Genomic DNA, 21,839 nt, shown 5'->3' on the forward strand with positions numbered 1-21,839 from the left:
ATACATTTTTTATACGCAAAATAAGCCACTTACGTTATTTTTTTGCCAATTTCGAGCACAATTTTTAAGAGCTAAAATAACGCTCAGAACTATAACAAAACATTTTTTGGCATGTAAATTGATGAAAAAATTGAATTGAATTGCAATTTGCATTTTAATTTTACTATTAGGCTGTAATTTGCAATTTTTTTTTAAATGACTGCAATTTACAAAATACAAACTTTGGCTACAATCTACAATTGGCAAAGTTTCCCTAATTATGCCTTGACTTTTATGGTCACCTTTTAAAAACTTTGACCACAAAACTCATTAATACAATTTACATACATCAAACCATATCATGAGATCTTGTTAGAGTCAACTTTCAATAAATTTCAAAATTTTAACGTTTTAAATTCTAAGTGTAAAAAATAAAAAGGAACTGAAAAAGTAGTTTATAATATTATAATGATGTTATTGAAAGATCGGTGTTCACTATCATTTTTCTTTATTTTCCCTCGTATGAGTGATTATCAATAAATATATGGTACAGATCTATGCTATTACATTGGCAACTTCCCATTCCAAGTTGGGATTAGAGCACCTACTCTCATGACTTATCAGTAACCAAAATGATAGCGGGGATGAATAAGTTACTACAGACTACAATATCAAAGCTCCACCTAGAACGCCTCAATAATAGAAGCAATAACAATGCTGCGATAAGGAGACCTACTGTAGACAGTAAACTAACTGAGGCTGAAAAAATTATCAGGACGAGAGCAAAATGCCCAACATTTACATTACATACACAGCGCCCAGGTATTTGTAACTGATGATACATTGGCTCCAAAACGTCATGGATTCCATTGACCCAATCCTTGATTAGACCATCACTCAGATGCAGAGCTGGATTATGAATTCAGGTTCCTACAGGTATGCCAAACAAAACAAGACAAGAAAATCAGCAATTTTTTACTACTATTTTTTTTTTTTTTTGGTTTTGTTGGGGGGGGGGGGTTATTTTGAATGTCTAAACGAGAATGAAATACTTCAACTGACCACCAGAGTTGCTCTTCCAATTCCATTCCTGTGCAGCCTGTGGCCCCTGCAATAAATGATCCCATAAGATGAAAAACCAACTCTAAAAGACACTAACTTTTATAAAGCAGACAATAATACAAGAGAGCTAGGAAGTACTTGTTGGAAGCGCGCATTGGCCAAATTAGCAGGTGCCTGTAATTGTGCATAAGAAGCCTCCTACAAAACAAAGCACAGTATATCAACCCCGTACAATTCATACACACACATACAGACTTGCATACACAATCGGATGTTAGGCCTTATATATCTCAGTAACAATCAATGAGAGGGAAAATAAGACCTCAGATGGGACAAAGAAAAGATATGAAAAGTTGAGCCACCCTAAAAATATTACACTTTCTAAATTTAACAGGTTGTGCTTTGAAACATGTCATATTACTCTTAGTGATAACCTTGACAAAAAACATAACTTGCACTAACATAGTTAAGACGTAAAATTCGATATAATGAAGTATATCAACTCTTAATCCTTAGAACACCAATTAAATGTTGCCCTCCTTTCAAAAATAAAAAAATAAAAAAATGTTGGCCTATTATATATTTATACGGACAAAAAAGAAAAATCCATCTGTTCTTTTTGTTCTTCCTACAAAGGAGTTTTTTTTCGCGAGACCAAGGAAGAACATTAAAAGAACAGCATGAGTATTAATCAGACAAGAATACAGCACAGAGGAGAACAGCATGAGTATTAATCAGACAAGAATACAGCACAGAGGATTCAAAAGCTGGTGATACTGCATAGGATGACCTCCCTCTACGTCCATTATTGCTACCCACTCCTTGTCTATACCCTTCCGTAAATAAATTTTACCCAGAATAGGTTACAAAACCAAGTTCCACAAACACCCTAATCCCTGCCATATTGATACTGCAAATTCTAATCACAATTCTTCAATTAACATAATGCTATGTTCTCTGTCATCTTTCCAATATATGAAGTTCCTCAAGAGTTAAGATTATAAACATAGACGACTTGTAAAAGAACCTGATAAACTACTCAAGATTTAACCCTCCAAATCACCCAGATAGCCCAATCACTAACAGCCATAAGACAAGCTTTACACAAAATAGATATACATTTTGGGTAAAGGGAGTCATATGGTTCTAAGCCAATCATCGAGGAGCAGACGGCGCCTGGAAAGTGATGTGGATCTCTCAAGATTCTCACAAGGCTCGCAAGCTATAATAACATTGTATCTTCGGATTTTAACAAGAACTAAAGAAATTACACAAAAGTTAAAAGGATAATACTCTAATTCTCGCAGGAATAGAGGGTCTCTTCCCAGTCGCAACTAGAAGATGATCACAAGTCGCAACATGTGACGATTTTGATTAACAATCAAACGAGCAACGCTCAAAGGGTTAATTCCCAAAACAAATCTCTCTTCATTATTCATTAAAAAACACTATTGATATGCACCCATATTTATAGGGTGAAAATCGTACAAAGATAAGATAGGAAACTAATAATCATATCCTAAAATAAGATGTAATATTAAGAATCCTAATCCTAATAAATCTCCTAATCATATTTGTAACCAACTACTAAATCTATCCTAACATAAATAAATTAAACAAATAAATATCCTAATAAGTAAAACTCTTAAAGCCTAAAAATAGGAAAAATCCTTTCAAGTGAAAGGTTAAAAATCCATTGGCAAAATCCTAATAATTAATAATAACTAAAAGATAGTGTAGGCTTTCTAAAAACTCCATGAATTTTCAAGAAAACCCATATTGGACTATTGCTCCCGCATCAGAAAGCAAAAGGCAAAGACTTGAGGCATAGTGGAAGCTGCTGCAGGTAGTGTAGTAGTACAGAACAACCAAAGTAGTCAGTAATGGAAGCACCAGAATCAAGGCAAGATCAGTATCACAAGCAGAAATGTCAGCAATATGGCTTGGACACTCTGATGTGACATGCCTAGGAAACAGGATCGAGATAAGAATTGGCAATAAGACTGCAATGATGGCAATAAAAAACCCAGACAAGGCAAAGGTGGATGTTCGAAACATAGCTATAGATATTGTTGGTTTAATTAATAGTTTGGGTTATTTTTGTTGCTGTAAGCCTGTAACTAGAGTCCATAATTTAGCGATAAAGCTAGGAGAGGGGGAAAAAAAAAAAAGAAAAGATATACATGTGCCTTTGAAAACAAGTGCATGATTTCAAGATGTACAATAAACGGTGTGGCACAGATTAGAATCAGGACAAATTTGTCAGACAGTGCCAAGGATAAGCCAAGTTCTACCACCCTTATATTGACAAGAAGCCTGAAAAAAGAGAATATGAAATTGAAATGCTTAAACAGTACATTAAGCAACCTACCTGAGCCATAACGTTGCCCATACCTCGAGGATCCTGGTACTATAATCATAAAGAAAACAAGAGAACAAACAAAAGTGAGCAAAAGCATAGTAAATTGTAAAATAAGCATTTATAATAGAAAACATGGATGATGACTAACCATTGATGACAAAGGCGGATTCTGTAACTGCTCAGTGTTGCGAAATTGTGTCTGAAACTGAGGTGGTTGTGACTGAGTTACCTGCTGATTTGGAACAGCCTGCAGGCTTGGCTGGTAAGATGGAGGTAGAGCAGTTGGCTTCTGCTGTTGCTGCTCATATAATTCCAATTCCTCGGGTTTCACCCACTACATATTTTAAATGTATAATTTCACATGTTAACTTATAAATGAAACAAAAAGTAGGACAACACGTCTAAGAAGTGAAAGAAATACCATCTTACCCTGCTTTCACCAGTTACACTGTTATAATAGTATTTGTACCCATCAGGAGAGGTATGCTCTGTCCAGTTACATTTAACTGGAGCTGGTCTAGCAGCGGCACTTGCAACAGGCGTAGAAGATGTGGAAGGTGTCTCAGAGGGTGGAGGGACAGCAGGTGTACTGGAAGCTGTTGTTGGTGTGGCACCAGCCCATTGTGACTAAACAAAAGAAGGGCATTGCTTATTAGAGTATGCAAAGACTACTAACTACTCAGTGTATGACAACCAAGCACAAAAGATAAAGCTCACAAGACAAAGATTACAAAAAGATAAGCAATTGAGATCAACTAAAATATAACTTTATCTACATGACAATCCCTGTACAGTCAAAATTTACAAACCACGATTTCAGTAAATGAATCCATACACAACAATCCCTGTACAGACAACCTTTACAAACAATAAAGTCAGTGCATGAATCCATACAGGCGGGTATGCTCGCACGGGCACACGCGCACACACACACACACACAATATAACTTGTCTGCAAAGACGAGAGGTGAAAACATGATACATTACAAAATAAGTCCAGAAACAAACCCCTAGACCTACAATTCTTTCATGGGAAAAAATTATCATGCAGCTGAGACAATCATACAGAAATCCCTAGAAGCATAGTGTAGTAGCAAATTGTTAAAACAAACAAGCAAATAAGAAAAATGCACTTGCAGAATGGTCTTTTGCCCACCTGCTGCCTGGAAGCCTGAAAATTCTGCTGTACTGGTTGGTTATGCATTGATGGTTGCATCATTTGAACCTGTTGTTGAAGTTGAGAGAATGCCAGCTGAGATGACTGAAAGCTAGCTTGCAGAGTCTGTCGCTGTTGTGTTAACATCTGTGTTATCTGAGATGGAGATTGTTGATAAGGAAGCGGTTGCTGTGGTGTTGAAGTAGGCAGCTGCGAATTTGTGTTTGTAGATGCAGCATTAGGCCGGGGTTGTAAGGTCATAGGTGTTGTGGCACTCTGCTGCGCTTGAAATTGAGAAGGCATATTGCCAATCGAACCATGAAGCTGTTGCAATGGAAATGGTTGGCTGTATGGGGCTTGAACACCAGCTTGGGGATAATGGGGCCTCATAGAAGCTTGAGAAACAGGTGGCTGATTATATGTTCCTGCACTTTGATGTAGTTGTAAGGGAGTCGGAATGTGCTGAGGTGACTCGAGGGGCTTCTGCAAAGGTGAAATTTGCTGGCCACTTGGAGGCACTTGTGAAAAAGATTGTTTGAAATTCTACAGCCACATTTAGAAGTTACTAATAGCACATGAAAGCATAGAGAAAAAAGGAACACAATGGACAAACTTATGTAGGAAAAAGACTTACCTGTGGAGATGTTGAAGCAGCAGGAACAGTTCCTCCAATGGAACCTTCTGTGAGCCTAGGACCAAGATGAGAACCCTAGCATTTGGGGCAAAATAAGTGACTAATTCACAGTTCACACTGCTCATGTTATTGCAATAAAATAAAAAAAGAGAGAGAGAGAGAGAGAGAGAGAGAGAGAGAGAGAGAGAGAGAGAGAGAGAGAGAGAGGGAGAAGATTGCTAATACATTGTAGGAAAACCCTCATGTCAGACATTCATACTTCTCATTCAGAGGAACACAAAGTATAATGCAACTTATCATCTAGTACTACCTCTGTTTTTTTTTTCTTTTCCCCCCGACTCATTGTAGCTATGTAGTTTAAGAAAACTTTGATAAAGATGAGAGGGTATAAGACAAAGTAAGATATTGTAATAAGGTTTGTGGTGTAGATATAGTGGGGTAAGAGGGGTATGATGGTAACGGAGTATGTCAAAAGATTTATGTAACTAGCATAGTTCAACCACAAATATTTTCTCTGAATTCAACTTTAACAACATACTACAGTGAAGCTAGGTGCTCCACGTCCACCTATTTTTCTGAGAAGTATATTAGTATATATACGTAATACCACTTCACATATATCCCAGGCCTTAAAATAATTTTTTTTACAGGGATGTCAGAGTGTTAAGAAAAAGTAAACAAAAGTAGATATTTTCCACTTACAAGAGTCGCAGAAATTGCTGTGTCACCAGACCTAGGAGGAAACTGATTGCCAAACCCATGGACACCGACACTTGGAGATGGGCCTAGATTCTGCGGGCTCATAGGCTGCCATGCATTTGGTGGTCCCCGACCACCCATAGGACCAGGAAAATTGATACCCGAGGCTGGCCTGAAAACATAAACGTATATATAACAAACATAAACAAACAGATCGTCAAAACAACTTATAAATTGTCGACAGAAAGATCATCAGACCAATTTAAATTAACATTTTTCTTAACTTTGAAATTGATAACAAAAAACCCCTTGCTCCCCCACCCCCACAAAAGAGAATATTAAGAAAAATTGTACAGTACCGGATCCCTTGTGGTGGGGAAGGACCGAAACCTGGACCTCCAAAAGCAGGATTAGCCCTAAGAAAAGCAAAAGAAACATATTGAATAAACCACCTTGAAAACCCCCTTTGTGATCAAGATATATTCATTTGCAATTAAGGTATATCAGTAGCAGGCTAGCAGCCAAATATTAAGCATCAACCCAAAAAATTGACACTTACACAGCATATTATACCTGAAACCTCCTCTATTTCAGGTAGTGTAATATTATAAGAAATTAAGGTATCTTTCCACTAATCCAAAGCTTATAAATGTTAGACATAAAGTCCCATGGTAAGAAGAGTACAGCAATCTCAGCATAATTAGTAAAAAGATGAAGAATATCAAACTCTAGTTGAGGTTAGAGAGGTATTGTCTGCATTATTCAGAGGTCTCATTTACTGGTTGCACCACAATGCCAGACAATATTCAACAGACAGCCCCATAGTAAGAAGAGTACAGCAATCATATTAGTATACTTTGTCAGATGATGAAGAATATCAAGAGTCATTGTCTGCGTATAAGCTTTATTTATGGGTCTCATTTACTGGTTGCACCACAATGCCAGACATAATATTCAACAGAATAACAGCTAACATTGAATCAGATACCACCATAGATGAGCCAAAAAACCAAGATAGGCAAATGTTAAAAGGCCCGATAGATAAAATGCTGGCAAACCACAACCCTAGACAAAAGAAAATTACTGGACACATGGGAAAGTTAAAGACTTAAAGGTATAGAAACTATAAACAACACCAAAATGATCAATGATATTACTGTTCTACAAATTGGGGTTAATTGCAGCATCCAGTGTTTATTAACAAAGAACAGAGACGTTGGTCATCACAACAGTTTCGGAAGAAAGACATAATGTAAGATCCAAATTATAAGCATAGTCAAACCTTGGTTCTCCAGCCCTAGGCCTCTTTGGATCAGCAAACCGAACAATTAGAGGTTGATCACAACCCTACAAGCAAATTGAGTTCGTCGGATTAGATACTATCACAGCCAATGCATACTATCAACAAAAAATTTTACAAATAAAATAATCATAAAATAGATTAAAGCATACTCTCATTGTAAATATTCCATTTAGAGTGTTGATAGCTGCCATTGCCGAATCCTTACTGGAGAACTTGACAAATCCACAGCCTTTACAAAAGTAGTCATAAATCAGTGACAAAGAAACACTGGTGACAACAAAGTAAGTAACAAAGCAAAAACTACATTAGGTATGTAGAAGGTTGTCAAGTTTTCTTCTATGGGATTAGCTAGAAACTCTCTCCATCCAAAAATAAGTGTCAAGCCTTTCATAGGGAAAATACAAAAAATGATGACTTAATCAGTGAACCAATCTCTATACATAACCTTAGCATGTGTGTAAGCCTAATTCGGCTACTGCCTATATAGTAAATAACTAAATACTCATTGAAAGTGGGAGGAAGAACTTCATAACAAGAATTCTTAAGTTCACACATGGGGCCAGAAAAGAATAATCATTTGGACCACACAGTGACAGATATTACAGACCAAAAAGTCAAGACACAGAGAAAATTAAATTATTCCTTTTCCTCCACGGCCCAAGTCTAGATAACCATGTTCCAATCATCAATGCATTAACAACAGGGGTATTAGTTCCACTGAGACACTAGTGTCAAGAGACGGATCAACAGAGTTATTCCCCATAAACGAGAGACTTATCAATCAAACGACTGAGAAAGGTCCACATAAATCTCACTTGGGGTACAAAAAGAAGCATTAAGCGTAAAAGTACAAATGAATTTTTATTTTCAGGAGGGGTGAAGGGAAGAAAGAAGGGTAAACATAAGATAGAGTAGTTATTAATAGAGAATTTTTTTTATCAAACTAATCAGCAAATAGCAACAAACCTCTACTCTGCTTCCTTTCATCACGCATGAGGTATACATCTTCAATATGACCATATGGTGCAAAAATCTGTTAAAAGGAAAAATCCAACTAAATATGTAGCTAGCATTCAAGGAATTATAGCACAACAGAAAGTAGATAATTTTACGAAATTAGAATGGCCTGAAAATTAGGGCAGGAAAGAGCAGGTAACACCATAACAGAAAAAGACCAAGGTTTACATATGAAAAAGCAGCAGAATTACAAAAAATATTAATAACTACTAGTAGATATGACAAGGCCCCACCCAGGCACCTATCTCAAGCTGATGACTCAAAATGTCCCTGATTCCCACCAGGGAGTATAAACTTCTAACAGGTTTAAGCTACTTTTGGCTTAGAACAAATACAAAAGGTTAAAAACAATATTTTTGCACAATGAATTTTTTGGTTCTGGTAGTACCATGAATTTGTTGTTACTAGAAAGTCTTATGATAGTAATATGGAATGTATGGAGGTGCTCAATAATGTTTGGTAGGACTATTGAATATAAAAGTTTGTCCCATACGTGAGTAGTGCCTTGGTAGTACTCTATAAATGTTTTAGGTAACTGGAAAACCTTTTGGCAGTACAAAAAATGATTCTGAAAGAACTAGGAAGGTTTCTAGCAGTACTGGAAAGTGTGCCGGTAGTACCTCGCCTGATAAGTGAACAATGCAAGACCGATGTAGATTGGCAGTACTATGAAGGTTTTTTAACGGTACTAGCAAGTGTTGGGAAGTATTATAACATTTTATAATGATAAATTGAAACATTTTGGTAGAACTATCAAACTACAAGTTGGTTTCATACGTGCCTTGGCAGTACTATATGATGGTACTAGAATATTATCTGGTAAAAGTTAGGAGGTTTCTGGTAGTATTAAAAATTAATCTAATAGTATCTCCACAGGTAAGTTAATTGACACAAAATGACTAGCTTGCCCCAGTTATTGGCCAAGTGACCTCTCATTGCTATAGATTCAATCCCCAACCCCCAAGCCCCCCCCCCTCTCTCTCTCTCTCCCAAGCACATACAGAAGTTGAAAAATCAAGATATAATTGTTGCCTCTTGGGAGATCAGGCACTCAACGCATGAGCTAGCCACTCTAGCACAACATTCCCTAGTTTCTGTCTCCAATTATTCTTCAACCTTCTACTTAAAGCTACTAAATACAGTAAATCTTTTATCTTGTCAACTAGAAAGCTATATATATATATATATATATATATATATATATATATATATATATATATATATATATATATATATATATATATATATATATATATATATAGTGGATGGAGTTTGCAGCTTCTGACTCCTAACTTTGGTATGTATTAAATCGACAACACTTAAATCAAAGCAGCAAACACACATAACATATTTCAGCTAAACTTCCAAAATTGAACATAAAAAATTATGATTATTAGGGTATCACTGTATCCTGTGGGCACGTTTTGTGGAACGTGGTGGAGACAAGTTTTACATATGTGATTGAGATTTACTAAGTTGCATTTGAGGCACTCCAAAAAGGAGATTTGGTGGAAGTACAATGAAGTTGGTGATTGGGTTACCCAAGTTCATTTGAGAGTAATCAGAACTCAATTCAAGTCTTTGCACAAAAAAAGCTCTAATACATTATTCCTTAGATAGATCTAGTTCAAGCTATTGCCAACCATCCAAGGATAATTTGCAAGGAAATCAATGGTAGTAGAAAAAACTGCAATCCTAGACCGCAAAAAATCAACACAGAAACTATTCAATTGAACTGAAATCTTTAACAATTATCCATTAACAGGTTGTTGAATTCCTATCTGTAAGTACAAGTGTACAACATAACTATGATGGATGTAAAGACCTTGATGGTTAAGGCCGTAAATGCCGTATGATAGAGGTAAAGGAGGAATAATATCCCCCTTACCAGACACGAATGACTAGAAATGGTAACAGCAGTTTTTCACTAGGTTTGGGGAAGAACCTATAAATTCTGAAACTAGCTATTTTATCATAGATTGGCACAACCATATGACTAGAAAGAGGGAGCTATCAAGTAGAAGCCGTTTTGAGAAAAGATTTAAAAAGCTTGCGATAAGGTAAAGGTAATAATAAATTAATAATATCCGATCAAAAGATGTACCTAAAATTACAAGTGCTTTAAATGAATACATGGTATTAAAACACTTAGCGGAAGGCTCGCAGAGCTTCTCCATCATTAATGCCCTTTCATTTTGCCTTAGGAGTCACTACAGCTCGAAAGCTGGCAGTATTACACTAAACTTTTGAACTCCAACAAAAATTCTTACAGTCTTACTGTTATCACTGCCAATCAATTATTCAGCTAAAACTACTATTGGAAAGGGATGGGAGACCCAAAATTAAAGGGAACAAGAGTAAAATTTTAAAATATTGAGCCAAAAACAAAAAATTAATGTTTTGGTAAATGGAGAGAAGCAGAACACAGCATAAACAACGAGAATGCCGATAAAATCATTTACAAGGAAAGGAAGGTGGGCGTAAAACTGTAAGAAGATTGGTGAGAAGGTGGTGTTATAAGGGAGAAAGATGAATCAGTTGTTTATAGAGGTGAATGGGTGGGGAGGCAGTGGGGCTGGATGGGAAAGGATGGGGGTAACATAGAGGTGAAGGAACACTTAAAAACCGTTTCTAATGGTTTGTAAATCAAAGAGTAGACCCTGAGTGAGTAACAAGAGTCTAGGAACTACAGTAGGCACCTAATGCCTATAGGAAAAAAAAGATATTAACATTATTAGATATGATGAATTAAACAGATTTCGGCAAAGACAGCAAAAGATCCAATTAGGTTTAGAAGATGAACAAGACATTAATCACAAGAATAGTGGTCTTCATACTAACAAATGACCCGATGACATTTCATTCAAAAAATTTCAGCAAAGTTTAGCAATAAGATAAAGTGGTAAAAAACTTTTATATTTATTAGCCTCATCAGCTGGATCATATGATACAGACTATGGACTACAAATACCAAATAAGATAAGAATTTCCAAATAATACCTCCTCCACTTCCTTCTCTGTAGCAAGCTTGTTCAGTGACCCCACAAACAACTTGTACTCAACTGTGCCTAACAAATAAAACAACAAACTGAGCTTTAAACAAATCAAGCAATACTGCAAAATGGTGCCTATTTAACCAGTTCATGTCATCCCTTCAAAATTTAAAATCTCCCTCCACCAAATTCCATAATCTCCAAAACCAGCAATAGAAAAGATACATAATTTTTTTAACTAGAAAAGAATGCAAAAGATCAATGGAGACAGATGCACCCCCACTGGCCCAAAGACATTTGAAAACACAAAAGGGAATCAATAACTTCAAGAGAGACAAATTTGCAGCTAAATCATACAGAACTACTCCCTTCGTTCTTTTATGTTTGTCACATTTGGCATCACATTTTAAGAGAAAGAAACTTTAACCTAAACATAATCATGAGGTATCTTGTGGGATTTATTTCAGTATTTAGTTTCAATATATTCATTTTTATAAGTAAAAATTATACGCAATTAAAGATAATGCTCAAAAATAAGTATTGAAAAGTTTGAAAATGTCAAATGGGACAAACTCAGGGAGCCATGTATAGTTAGCATAGGTTAGGAACCAAGATAATAATAATATTAAGAATCTAGTTAATTGGGTGAAAGAATATGGGAAGGAAAAAAAATAAAAAAAACAATTTTTTAAATGACAGCCCAGAGCAGTATCTCAGAAGCTTAACACATAGAACCCTGAAGATTACATACCATTACCAAGACGTTCACGTTCACCGTCAGCATATCTAACTTGTATAGGAGCAAGTCCCTGAAGATGACAAACCATGTATAGTAAGCATAGTCCAATATGCCAAACTGGCTCCAGAGGCAAGATAACTCACCCCAGGCAAAGTATATTGGTTGTGTAGTGCTCTAATTGCCCTGTCTGCTTCTTCAGAAGTAGCATATTTAATAAAACAACACCCTGCAGAAGTCAAGAATTTGCCCATAAAATGATTCACTGAGCTACTTTATGCATCTAGCTTAAGCAATGAGACAATTAAAAGGGACAAATAACACAAAATACACAGATGGTGCAATAAGGTGATGCAAATCTAGTAAAATACAGTGAGAGCTACATAACATGACTTTTGGATTAAAGCATCAAATGTCAGTGCAGTCAGACTGGTCCTGAAAATGAGGAGCCAAAACTGGCCAGGCATGACATAATAAACCACTCACAAAGCTGAATCATTTAAAAAGGTTCAAAAGTGAACATTGGAAACTCATATAACTTTCCCACTTTTAAGAATGAAAAGCAAGATATGCTTGCCCTAATAATCCTGGGTAAGCACCCGGAATTGCATAATCCGAGAGGGAAAACAGCTCTTAAATGTTCACAAAGAAAGCAATACATGGGAAAAAAGTGTCACATTTAGCCAACAAAGTAACCAACATTAGTCTTACAACAACTCTATGAAAACCAACATAGACGACTCAAGAACATAATCTGCATATCCTGATGTAACTTCCAAAAGCACCAAGTGGGTCCATTTTCATAGGTCTGTGAATGAAGACTGTGTGGCCTCAAGGAAGAGAATCGAAGGGAAAAAAAAAAAAAAAAAAACTAAAGCCACCTCATAAAATCGCAGCCTCTATTCCAAATTAGTAGTGAAAGCAGGATAGCAGCAAATACGGGTAAAAATAATTGAAATTTTGTACACCGGGCTCGGGAACACGAGCTTAACGATTCGGATAACACTCTGGATTGACAGATCTCATTAACAAGGCATAAACCATTGGCCACAGATATGATAAACTAAAAGGATCTCCATATCATAGATACCATAAAATCGACCACTCAAACTACTAAAGCATCTGGCAACGGCAACCGATAATTCGGTGCTCAACATTCATAGATGACAGTCCAACTACAGCTCCTTAACAATGCCTGTGTTGATCCAGAATAACGTATTATTGTATAATAAGTCCATCCTGTTTTGCTACATTACTGATACGAAGCCTCACTACAACTCAATCAAAATTCAAGAATTAAGGTCAAAGATAAATCATGCGACAACCGTCGCAGCCCAAAATTCAGCACTTTGTGGCACCAAACATATAGAACACCAAGAAACAAAATATTTCTTCCCATAAGTATTCTAATAAAATTATACCTAATCACTGCAGGCAAGCAAGTCAGGCCTAGAATGTAAAACGATGTGATAAGAGCTCAACCATAAAGACCAGATAGAAAATTAACAATAAATACTTGTCTTTCCCAAGATAGGATCATAGAAATACATCCAAGACTCACAAAAATAAACAACCACACAAAAGAAAAGTGAAAATAATATGCTACAGATTAATACATAAAAGCCCCTGCAATGCCATTGGTTGAATATGACAATAACAACATAGCAAGAGAAGCATGTTGTGTCAGCTGGTTCAAGTGACAATTCCTCCAGCTCAGCTCAAATAGCTACAAGTTTTACTTAATATCAACCTAACTAGAGACATTTTTGGTAGACGCAATATTTATTCCAGCTTGTCACAGATAGTCAGCAACGTTCTCAGACATGGTTTGCAGATATTATTTGGAATCGTGAAAGTCATTGCATGAAAAGAAACGAACAGTGCTCAAGATCACACAGTAAATAGGTATTGGGAGTCATGGGAGATATTAAATTGCGCACAACTACAATCTTGAAAATTATTGCTCCATGAAAAATACTGAGAACCTAGAATAATACATCACTGAGAACCAGCAGATACTAACTGCAGCACAACACTTGCCGGAAAAAGCTTATCAGCCTAACAAAGTTTAGGATGAACAAGAAGAAAAGGAATTTTATACAACAATATTGAAATATCATCAATTCTGACTCAATTAAAAAAAGATATATCAAACTTGTTGCCATCTAAAAAAATGGGCACCAATCCAATAAACCCTTGAATATAAAAAGTTGTCTCAAGTCCAAAAGCTTTGACGCATCCTGAATTCTTGACTACCAAAAATTAAAGAATGATACCTTTAAGATTTTGGGGAAAAGCTGCCAGCATAACAGACACATAGTATTAAAAAAAACGAGGCAAATGCTGAAAGGAATTGTCACTTGCTACAGGTTTCACCAAATCAACAACTCAAACGACCTAGAATCCGTCAGATTTCATAACCTGGAATCCGGGAAGCTCACAACTGAGCCAGCTTTCTTAAAGATTTAAAGCTGTGATATAGGAAAATTCTATCCACGTTACCATAACCTGTAACTAATGTGCAATCACTAAAAGGATGCATTGGAAAATACTGCATATCTTTAGCCTAAACTTATATATCCAAGACCCATCCCACTTACTAGTGTCTAGTGATAACCAATAGACATCAATAGTAGTAGCACAAAGATTAAAATCATTAAATTAGGACGGAACATCACAGCATTCAGTCCACATCTCAGATGGTATCAGCATTATTAAAAAAAAAACCATCACTGCAAAATTCAACCACACACGAGACCTAGATTCATAATCAGAGGTGCAGAATTCAGTACTGAGAGAAAAATAGCTAAATTAACGAAATGGCTTGGTTTCGTGTGTTCAATTGAATCAACTGTCATGGGGCCGTACGATGGGGATAAAGCCCTAACTAAGGTAGAATATATTCTGGAAGGTTAATGGTCAAAAACCAGGAAAAAATCCCACCATCTGTGATTAGACAATGCTACATCTTCGGCAGATGAGGAAACCAACCAATTCCTGAAGATAACGCTTGTTGCCTCGGGCACTTTAATCTTTGAAACAAAGAACCAGCCCAGAAACAGATATAAAACGATACCAACTACCATGAGAAACAAAATACTAACTATACAAGCTAAATATAACTTATTAAATAAGCGCAAAAGAAAAACTGAAAAAGTGTTGAATCAAAATGTATCCACGATAACACACTGCCGCATTATGAAGATACATGCAGTATACCACTAGACAGCTACTGAATCTTATAAAGCCAACATTCTAAGTGAATCCAGCTAAACTGAACTCATTAAAACTATATTTCCCACAAAGCTCAGGACTACACTTTTCAGATTCACCGAGTGGAAAATGTCTGTATCTAGCATAAGAGACTTGGAATCCACTGCAATTTCCTCAGCAATAAATACAATCATGTCCAAATGTCAAAATCCTCCTGTAGGATAATGTGTGGAAACAAAATATGTTCTGATGCCATACACCAGTGACCAAGCTTTACACGGAAACAAGAACTTAAAACCATCGAATCCCTACAGACAAAAGTATCGCCATATAAAACTATTAGGCCAACAACAAGAGGACTGAGAGGTTCAGGAGGCAAATCATCAAAATATCCCATAATTGCACCATAACGTGTCACCAACATCACAGCCAACTCATCTAACATTCAGACAGCTAAAAGGAAATCCAAACTTATCAGCCTAACATGGTAAAAGAAATCCAAGGCATCCAAACTTTTGCTATATACCATGGTAAAAGAAATCTGACCAACAGGAGCCCCTTTAGATTAAATGTCACAAACACCCATTCAAATTATAATCCAAAATTTTTGAGTGTACAAGAGTTTCAGAACAAGACATCTTGACATACAATTAGCTATAGATCTGCAGAAGACATTCCCATTACAAATGACTTGCTGGGTAATGCCTTCCCCACTGCTAAAGCCACTAGTACTAGAGCAGGTGCTCCAATTTTAAGACAGGTCTACACAGACAATCTAAGTAGGTCTACGTCCCTTGCATCTTCTTGTTTGACACTGCAGACTTAAAAGAAAGGTCGCAACCAAAATCAACAGGCTCGAAATTGTTGCAAAAACTAACTGAGACGAAACATAGCTTACACTTGCTCCCCATCAACCGCACATCACAGAAGCACACCTGAAAGGAGAAAGGGGTACAAACAGTAATTATTTAAAACAACTCAAAACACATACCTTGTTGCTGCCCAGTTCTCTTGTCTTTTATCAAAGCAACCTCCAACACCTTTCCTTGTTCTTCAAACAATGGTCGGATCTGACAAGAATAATCATACACATTAGCAATTTACCAAAAAGTGCAAAGAACCATAACAAGGCAAGTAGGCAAGCAGTTGAATCCACTCACAAGTTAACTAGTACATTACAATTGCTGATTCCCACCTACATTGTTTCTGTTCTTAGTTTATTCTTCTATTTGTAAGAAAAAATTTGCTACTAAGTTTTAGAAAACAATCGCGCAGACCTTCTGGAAATCAGAAAAATTATAATATCTCCACCAGATTTATGGTAAGGGGTAAGACTGCATATATCTAAATTACCTCAAGCTCTGCCTATGGCAGGATACATACTGGATGGTAGTCTTGTCATTCTAGCTGCAGATTGTGCATAATATAGTCTAATGATCACTACCAGAACCCTCACAGAGGTTTGGGGGGATAAGAGAGAGGTGTTGGGCTTAAGAAAGAGATGCAACCAGTACAGACAAGATAGTACCAAGAAAACCCTCTGCAAGCCCCTCCCCCCCCCCCCGCCTATTTTGCACGGGGACGCATTCTGGCCGGTGTCCCCCTTCCCCGGGACGTTACAGGGACGGATACGCCTCAGGGACGTCCCCGGGACGCGTTGACTTTTAGGGTACAGATTGACTTTTTGGGGACGTTTCTGGGGACGCGAGTGAGGCTCTATGCCGTCCCCAAGGATAATTTTGGGCTTTTTAATTTATTTTTTTTAAAAAAAAATACAACTTGCGTTTTGAGAATGTTGATCTATTCCCCCAATTCACAGTTTCACACTTCAAAACTCACAAATTAGGGTTTCTCTCTCTCTCTCTCTGCGGCGGAGTTTGGGCGGTGGCGGCGAGGCTAATCGGCGTTTGTGAAGGCTGCGGCGGTGACGCTTATCTTCTTCTCTTCTTGGTGTTGTACTGTTGTAGCGTTAATAATATATTCTGATTTTATGATTTTTTTTTTTTAAAAAAAATTAGTCTGATTCACGATTTGTTTTTATGATTTCATGATGTTTTTTTTTTTGAAATTGTTTTGTTAAACATTGGACTAAATTGTTTGTATTATCATTTTATTATGTTGCATCAAAATTTTACAATGTTCTGATTTTTTTAATATATAATTTACATTTTAAAAAATCGCCGTCCCAAAAGCTGTCCCCGTACCCTGGAATTTTTAGATTTTCCGTTTACCGTATATGCCCCCATACCCGTATTGGTGCAACATAGCCCCCCGCAACCCTAAAAAGTGGAAATGCAAGCATAAACAGTCCTAGTATCATAATAGGTTTGGGGATATTGTAGATACAGCATTTAAAGAATTCAAACTATCAGCACAGCCCACAAAACTAGGTGAAATTCAAATTCACTTTTTGCCATAAGTTTGTTTCCACCAAAAGTGAAAACATAGTAAGAGCATGAGTCATATCCAGCTCAAATAACCCAGGATATGCATTTACACAATAGATGGAAATAGAACAACAAGAAGAGGAGCATGGACTGCATAAAGCCTTAAACAGCATCAAATCTACTGCCAACCCACATGTACATCTACACACAAAATGCAAATAAAATGTTAACATAGTCACATTAGGCCACATGTTCTTTAACAACAAAGAGTTTCTCATCCACACAAAACCAAAATTAACGCCAGATACAATTTTCTTTGACTTTGATTACCAGGAGTCCAAAGATCAGAAGGAATTACATGTGAAATAGAATAATTTAGACTAGCTTACCTCTTCTTCTATCACGGTTCTGGGTACAGAGCCCACAAAAAGCTTAACAAAATTTTTCCCATCAAAATGCTCTGGAAATGAAAATAACCAGTCAGATAATTAACAGGGAAACAAAGATACATATCATATAACGACAACCAGTTTCTTTTCTTCATCCTTTATTTTCAGAGGAAAATAATGGTTAAGATGGAGAAGGCATAAGCTGAAATTAAATAGAAATAAGAGGAATGTACATGTTCCACATCACACCAAACAAGGAAAAAAAATTAAATAAAGCCAGATTCAAGATGAGATAATTAGTCAAAAATCAATCAACCATAAGAAATTAATTCATGAAAAAAGATCTTTGACGAGAAAGTGTATGTAAACCATGAATCACAACAACATCAACAACAACAACAACAAAAAAAAGCAAATCACTTGGTAAACAATCAAATGCACCTCATAAAAACATAAATTACACAAACAAGCTCCAATGAGAAGCTACATCTTCATGAAATACAAGATCACAGAACTAACAAGCATGTCCATAGTAAGAGAAATGTCAGAGAGCGAGAAACACTCAAGCTACATTTTTCACTATAAAATTTGCCAAATTAAGATCCCAGTGTCGCAATTCAACCCCCTTTCGATGTTTCCTAGGCCTTTTAATCAAGTTTTCTAGGCCTTATATGCAATTATTATGTTACAGCCAAACCAATGTTCATTGTAAAAACAATGTAATTCCAAAAATAAGTTCTTTCGGAGTAATATCAATGGAAAAAAAAAAATCAAAGCTATCCACCCATTGTCGTCTTGCTTTAATACTTGTATAGTGTTATAGACCCTCAAACTCAGTTCTTGATATTTAATTGATAAGCACGCACACCACACCCCAATTGACCCTTGTCTCAGCTTTTATCGTCAATAGGCAAGAATGCCCCATCTTAAAATCAAACGCCCACTTGTATTCCTATGTGCAAACAAGTGACAAGCCCCTTTTCGCTAAAGATACTAGGCAAAATGAGTAAAGGCTATAGTTACAAGAGCCTGAATCAATCACTTAAAATGCTTATCACCGGTTATTCAAAATGAGATTCAAAGTGAATTTGGTAGATTTTATAGTTTATGAAACATTTTACTAGTTATACAAAAGGAAAATAAGGATATTTAGTCAATAGAATTTCACCATGAAATGTAACATATGGTAGCATATTTTAAACTTTACTCATTAATAAAATTAAATGAAAGAATCAAGATTCACCTAAGCAATCCAATGGTAATAATTAGTGATTAGTGAGAATAATTAGACCTCATTATCTATATTCTATAAGTAATCCTTCCTCCCTTGGCATTTCATATACCATTGATCCAAGTTCTACACAGCTTTGGAAAAGACTATACCTAATCTATATGGAGCTTGACTAGTTCTTGCCTTGAATGTGGTTCATCTCATGATAAGTTTAATAGTGAAAGAGGTTTACTTTGCAAAATATAGAAGCTCTCAAGCTAAAGTGCACAACCCATATAAGCCCATAATCAACTTAAGTTTGTAGAAGGCTCACTTGATAGTGAAGGTCAAAAGGTCCTTCGGCTAGTAGCATCCAATATCCTGAGCACAACCCTTGCAAGGCCATCCACTTGGGCTCATGGAAGGCTGACCCCACACAATATATTTCTAGGACATATAGACTCCTTGAGCCTACCTTTAGTTTGAAAGCATGTCCAGGTACCCCTTGGGTAACTATGTTCAAGAAGAATCAGGAGATATACATCTTCATATGCAAGAAGCGTTGGTGCAATTGCACACTTTTTACCAAGATGTGTTAAGTCACTAATGCAAAAATTCTCTCTCTCTCTCTCTCTCTCTAAGTAAGCTTCTCTCTTCTAAATAAGTAGCCGGCGATTTCAAGTAAGCTTCTCTCTTCTTTATTTCTGCCTCTTCTTCAACTTCTTCATCCATCTCCTTCAATTTCTCGTTGATCTTCCTGCCTTAAAATTTTCTCTTCATCTCTTCTCTACTCTAGATTCTAAGTCTTCTATCTCTCCGTCTATCAAGATGAAGCTTTATATATCCCCCCCCAATTATTTATTTGTCTTTTCATTCCTTTTTCCCTCTTATTCGCCATTGTTTAATTTTTCTTCTACAATTTTTTATTGATCCCACCCCCCCCCACTCTTCTTCGAGCAGTAGTAATATGTCAGTATAATTAGTGACTCAGTATGTTATGAAATATTTACTTTGTGGTAAGGATTTGTATCATTTATAACTATACACGTGTATTTTTATGATTTAAAAAAATGGACTAAAATAATCCCTCGAATTTGAGGATTGCCTTCGCAAAATCATTGGATTCTAAAAATCCAACTGGAAAATAATTAAGGCCAGGCCTCAACAACATGAACTTACAAGTAAAATTTATCAGAGTTTAACCAAGGGGGGAGCATTTTGCATGAAACAACACTTGGATGGAGAAATTAGATAAGTCAGATGTGAACATATGCCCTCTGCTCTTGAAGGAAACAAGTAAAGTCCTTTAAAATTAATACATTGCCAGATATAACTCAATTTGAGAAAGATGAAGACTGTGTTGATGTGAGCTTGTAGGTGAAATTAACTAATTAATTAATAAAATAAAGTTCCACAAAGTTGTAACACCTTCGGAGAAAGTGTTCACAAATTCATATGGACAATTACTAGCTTGGGTTAGGTTTTTTGGTGTTTTTTTCAGGGAAAAACCATTAAGGGGGAGCTTCATTAATTGATCAAATCAAGTTCCACAAGGTAGTTAAACCTTAAGAGAAAGAGTTCACACATACATGCTGCACCACCATTAGCAAGGCCTTCCACAAGAGAAGAGGGGGCAGTTACTAGCTTGGGTCATGCTAGTAGCCGATTTCTTCCAAACTAGATTAAATCAAGACAAAAAAATCCTAACTTGGGAGAGGCAATTAAAGGTTGGAGAACATTAAAATGTTTTAAACTAAATTAAGTGAACCTCAAGTCATTCAACATTCAGATTCAGCTCCATTCAAATCCTCTACTTTTTACATTCAATCATCTGTATAATTTAAACAACAACAACAAAAAAAAAAAAAAAAAAAAAGCCACATACACAGCAACATAACAATCAAAAACACAGAATCTATCTTATCAGTAAGCTGAAACCAGGGAGCTCAATTCATTATAGGTGCCCAATTTAATTCTTCGATAACATAAACGCGCAAATTAGAAGAACACTAACAGAGATCATAATGCAATTGGAACACACGAAGCTTAAATTATATTAAATTCAACGAACATAATTTACCTGGAGAACCGCCACGACCGGAGAAAGGGAACCCACGTTTCTGCCCAGCAATAGGAGGAGGAGGTTGTTGCGGCATCGGTCGAGGCGGAACCGGTAAGTCGCTCCCGAAACCACCTTCGGGACCTCCGACATCTCCGCCCATAGGCCAGTACCCTCCGGGAGGCCCACCAACAGGAGGATGACGAAAACCTCCGTTATCGCCAACAGGGGGTAATTGGCGAGGAGGGCTTTCGAACCCGCAGCGGGCACCAGCGAAGCCGCCGCCGCGGTAATTTCCAGGACTACGGTTGTGGTCCACCGGAGGACCATCGGAAAATCGAGAAGGCCGGCGTTGTTGGTGATGGAAATTGCGGTCTCGGTCACGGTCACGGTAATCTCGGTCGCGGTCACGATCACGGTCACCTCTGTGCCTTTCCATCATTGGAGAATCGAAACCCTAACCCTAGGAAGGTTGGTTCGCCGGAGAAAGAGAGGATGTGCGGAAGAGGAAGAGTGTGTGTTGCGAAGGGTGAATATGTGCGATTGATGACCTGATGTGATGAGAGTGCCCGACAAATTGTAAAGCAGTACTTTTTTTAAGTTGGATATTTTATTGTGAGCTTTTTCCCTAAATAATGTT

General features: G+C 36.8%; 1 protein-coding gene across 1 annotated transcript; it reads right to left on the reverse strand.

Annotated features, from left to right (window-relative positions):
* Positions 1 to 430: 430 nt before the first annotated feature.
* On the reverse strand, positions 431 to 21,839 carry LOC110697305 (flowering time control protein FCA-like). The gene is made up of 19 exons (XM_021874679.1): positions 21,221 to 21,839; positions 17,931 to 18,001; positions 16,146 to 16,224; positions 12,088 to 12,170; positions 11,957 to 12,014; positions 11,213 to 11,280; positions 8,162 to 8,228; positions 7,345 to 7,424; positions 7,175 to 7,239; positions 6,252 to 6,308; positions 5,896 to 6,064; positions 5,194 to 5,268; positions 4,560 to 5,102; positions 3,833 to 4,030; positions 3,552 to 3,737; positions 3,413 to 3,451; positions 1,180 to 1,239; positions 1,042 to 1,087; positions 431 to 909 (listed from the first exon to the last, which is right to left on the reverse strand). The coding sequence occupies exons 1-19, from the start codon at positions 21,639 to 21,641 to the stop codon at positions 902 to 904; spliced, it is 2,373 nt and encodes a 790-aa protein (XP_021730371.1). The 5' UTR covers positions 21,642 to 21,839; the 3' UTR covers positions 431 to 901.

Source organism: Chenopodium quinoa, unplaced genomic scaffold, assembly GCF_001683475.1.
Source record: "Chenopodium quinoa cultivar QQ74 unplaced genomic scaffold, ASM168347v1, whole genome shotgun sequence".
NCBI classification, from domain to species: Eukaryota; Viridiplantae; Streptophyta; class Magnoliopsida; order Caryophyllales; family Amaranthaceae; genus Chenopodium; species Chenopodium quinoa.

Excerpts from the sequence above, each read along its gene's own strand:
- LOC110697305 (XM_021874679.1), bottom strand. The coding sequence starts at position 21,641 with ATGATGGAAAGGCACAGAGGTGACCGTGATCGTGACCGCGACCGAGAT. Across the intron at positions 7,240-7,344 it reads ATGGAATATTTACAATGAGA|GGTTGTGATCAACCTCTAAT; the intron begins GTATGCTTTAAT and ends ATTTGCTTGTAG. Across the intron at positions 1,088-1,179 it reads CCAATGCGCGCTTCCAACAA|GGGCCACAGGCTGCACAGGA; the intron begins GTACTTCCTAGC and ends CATTTATTGCAG.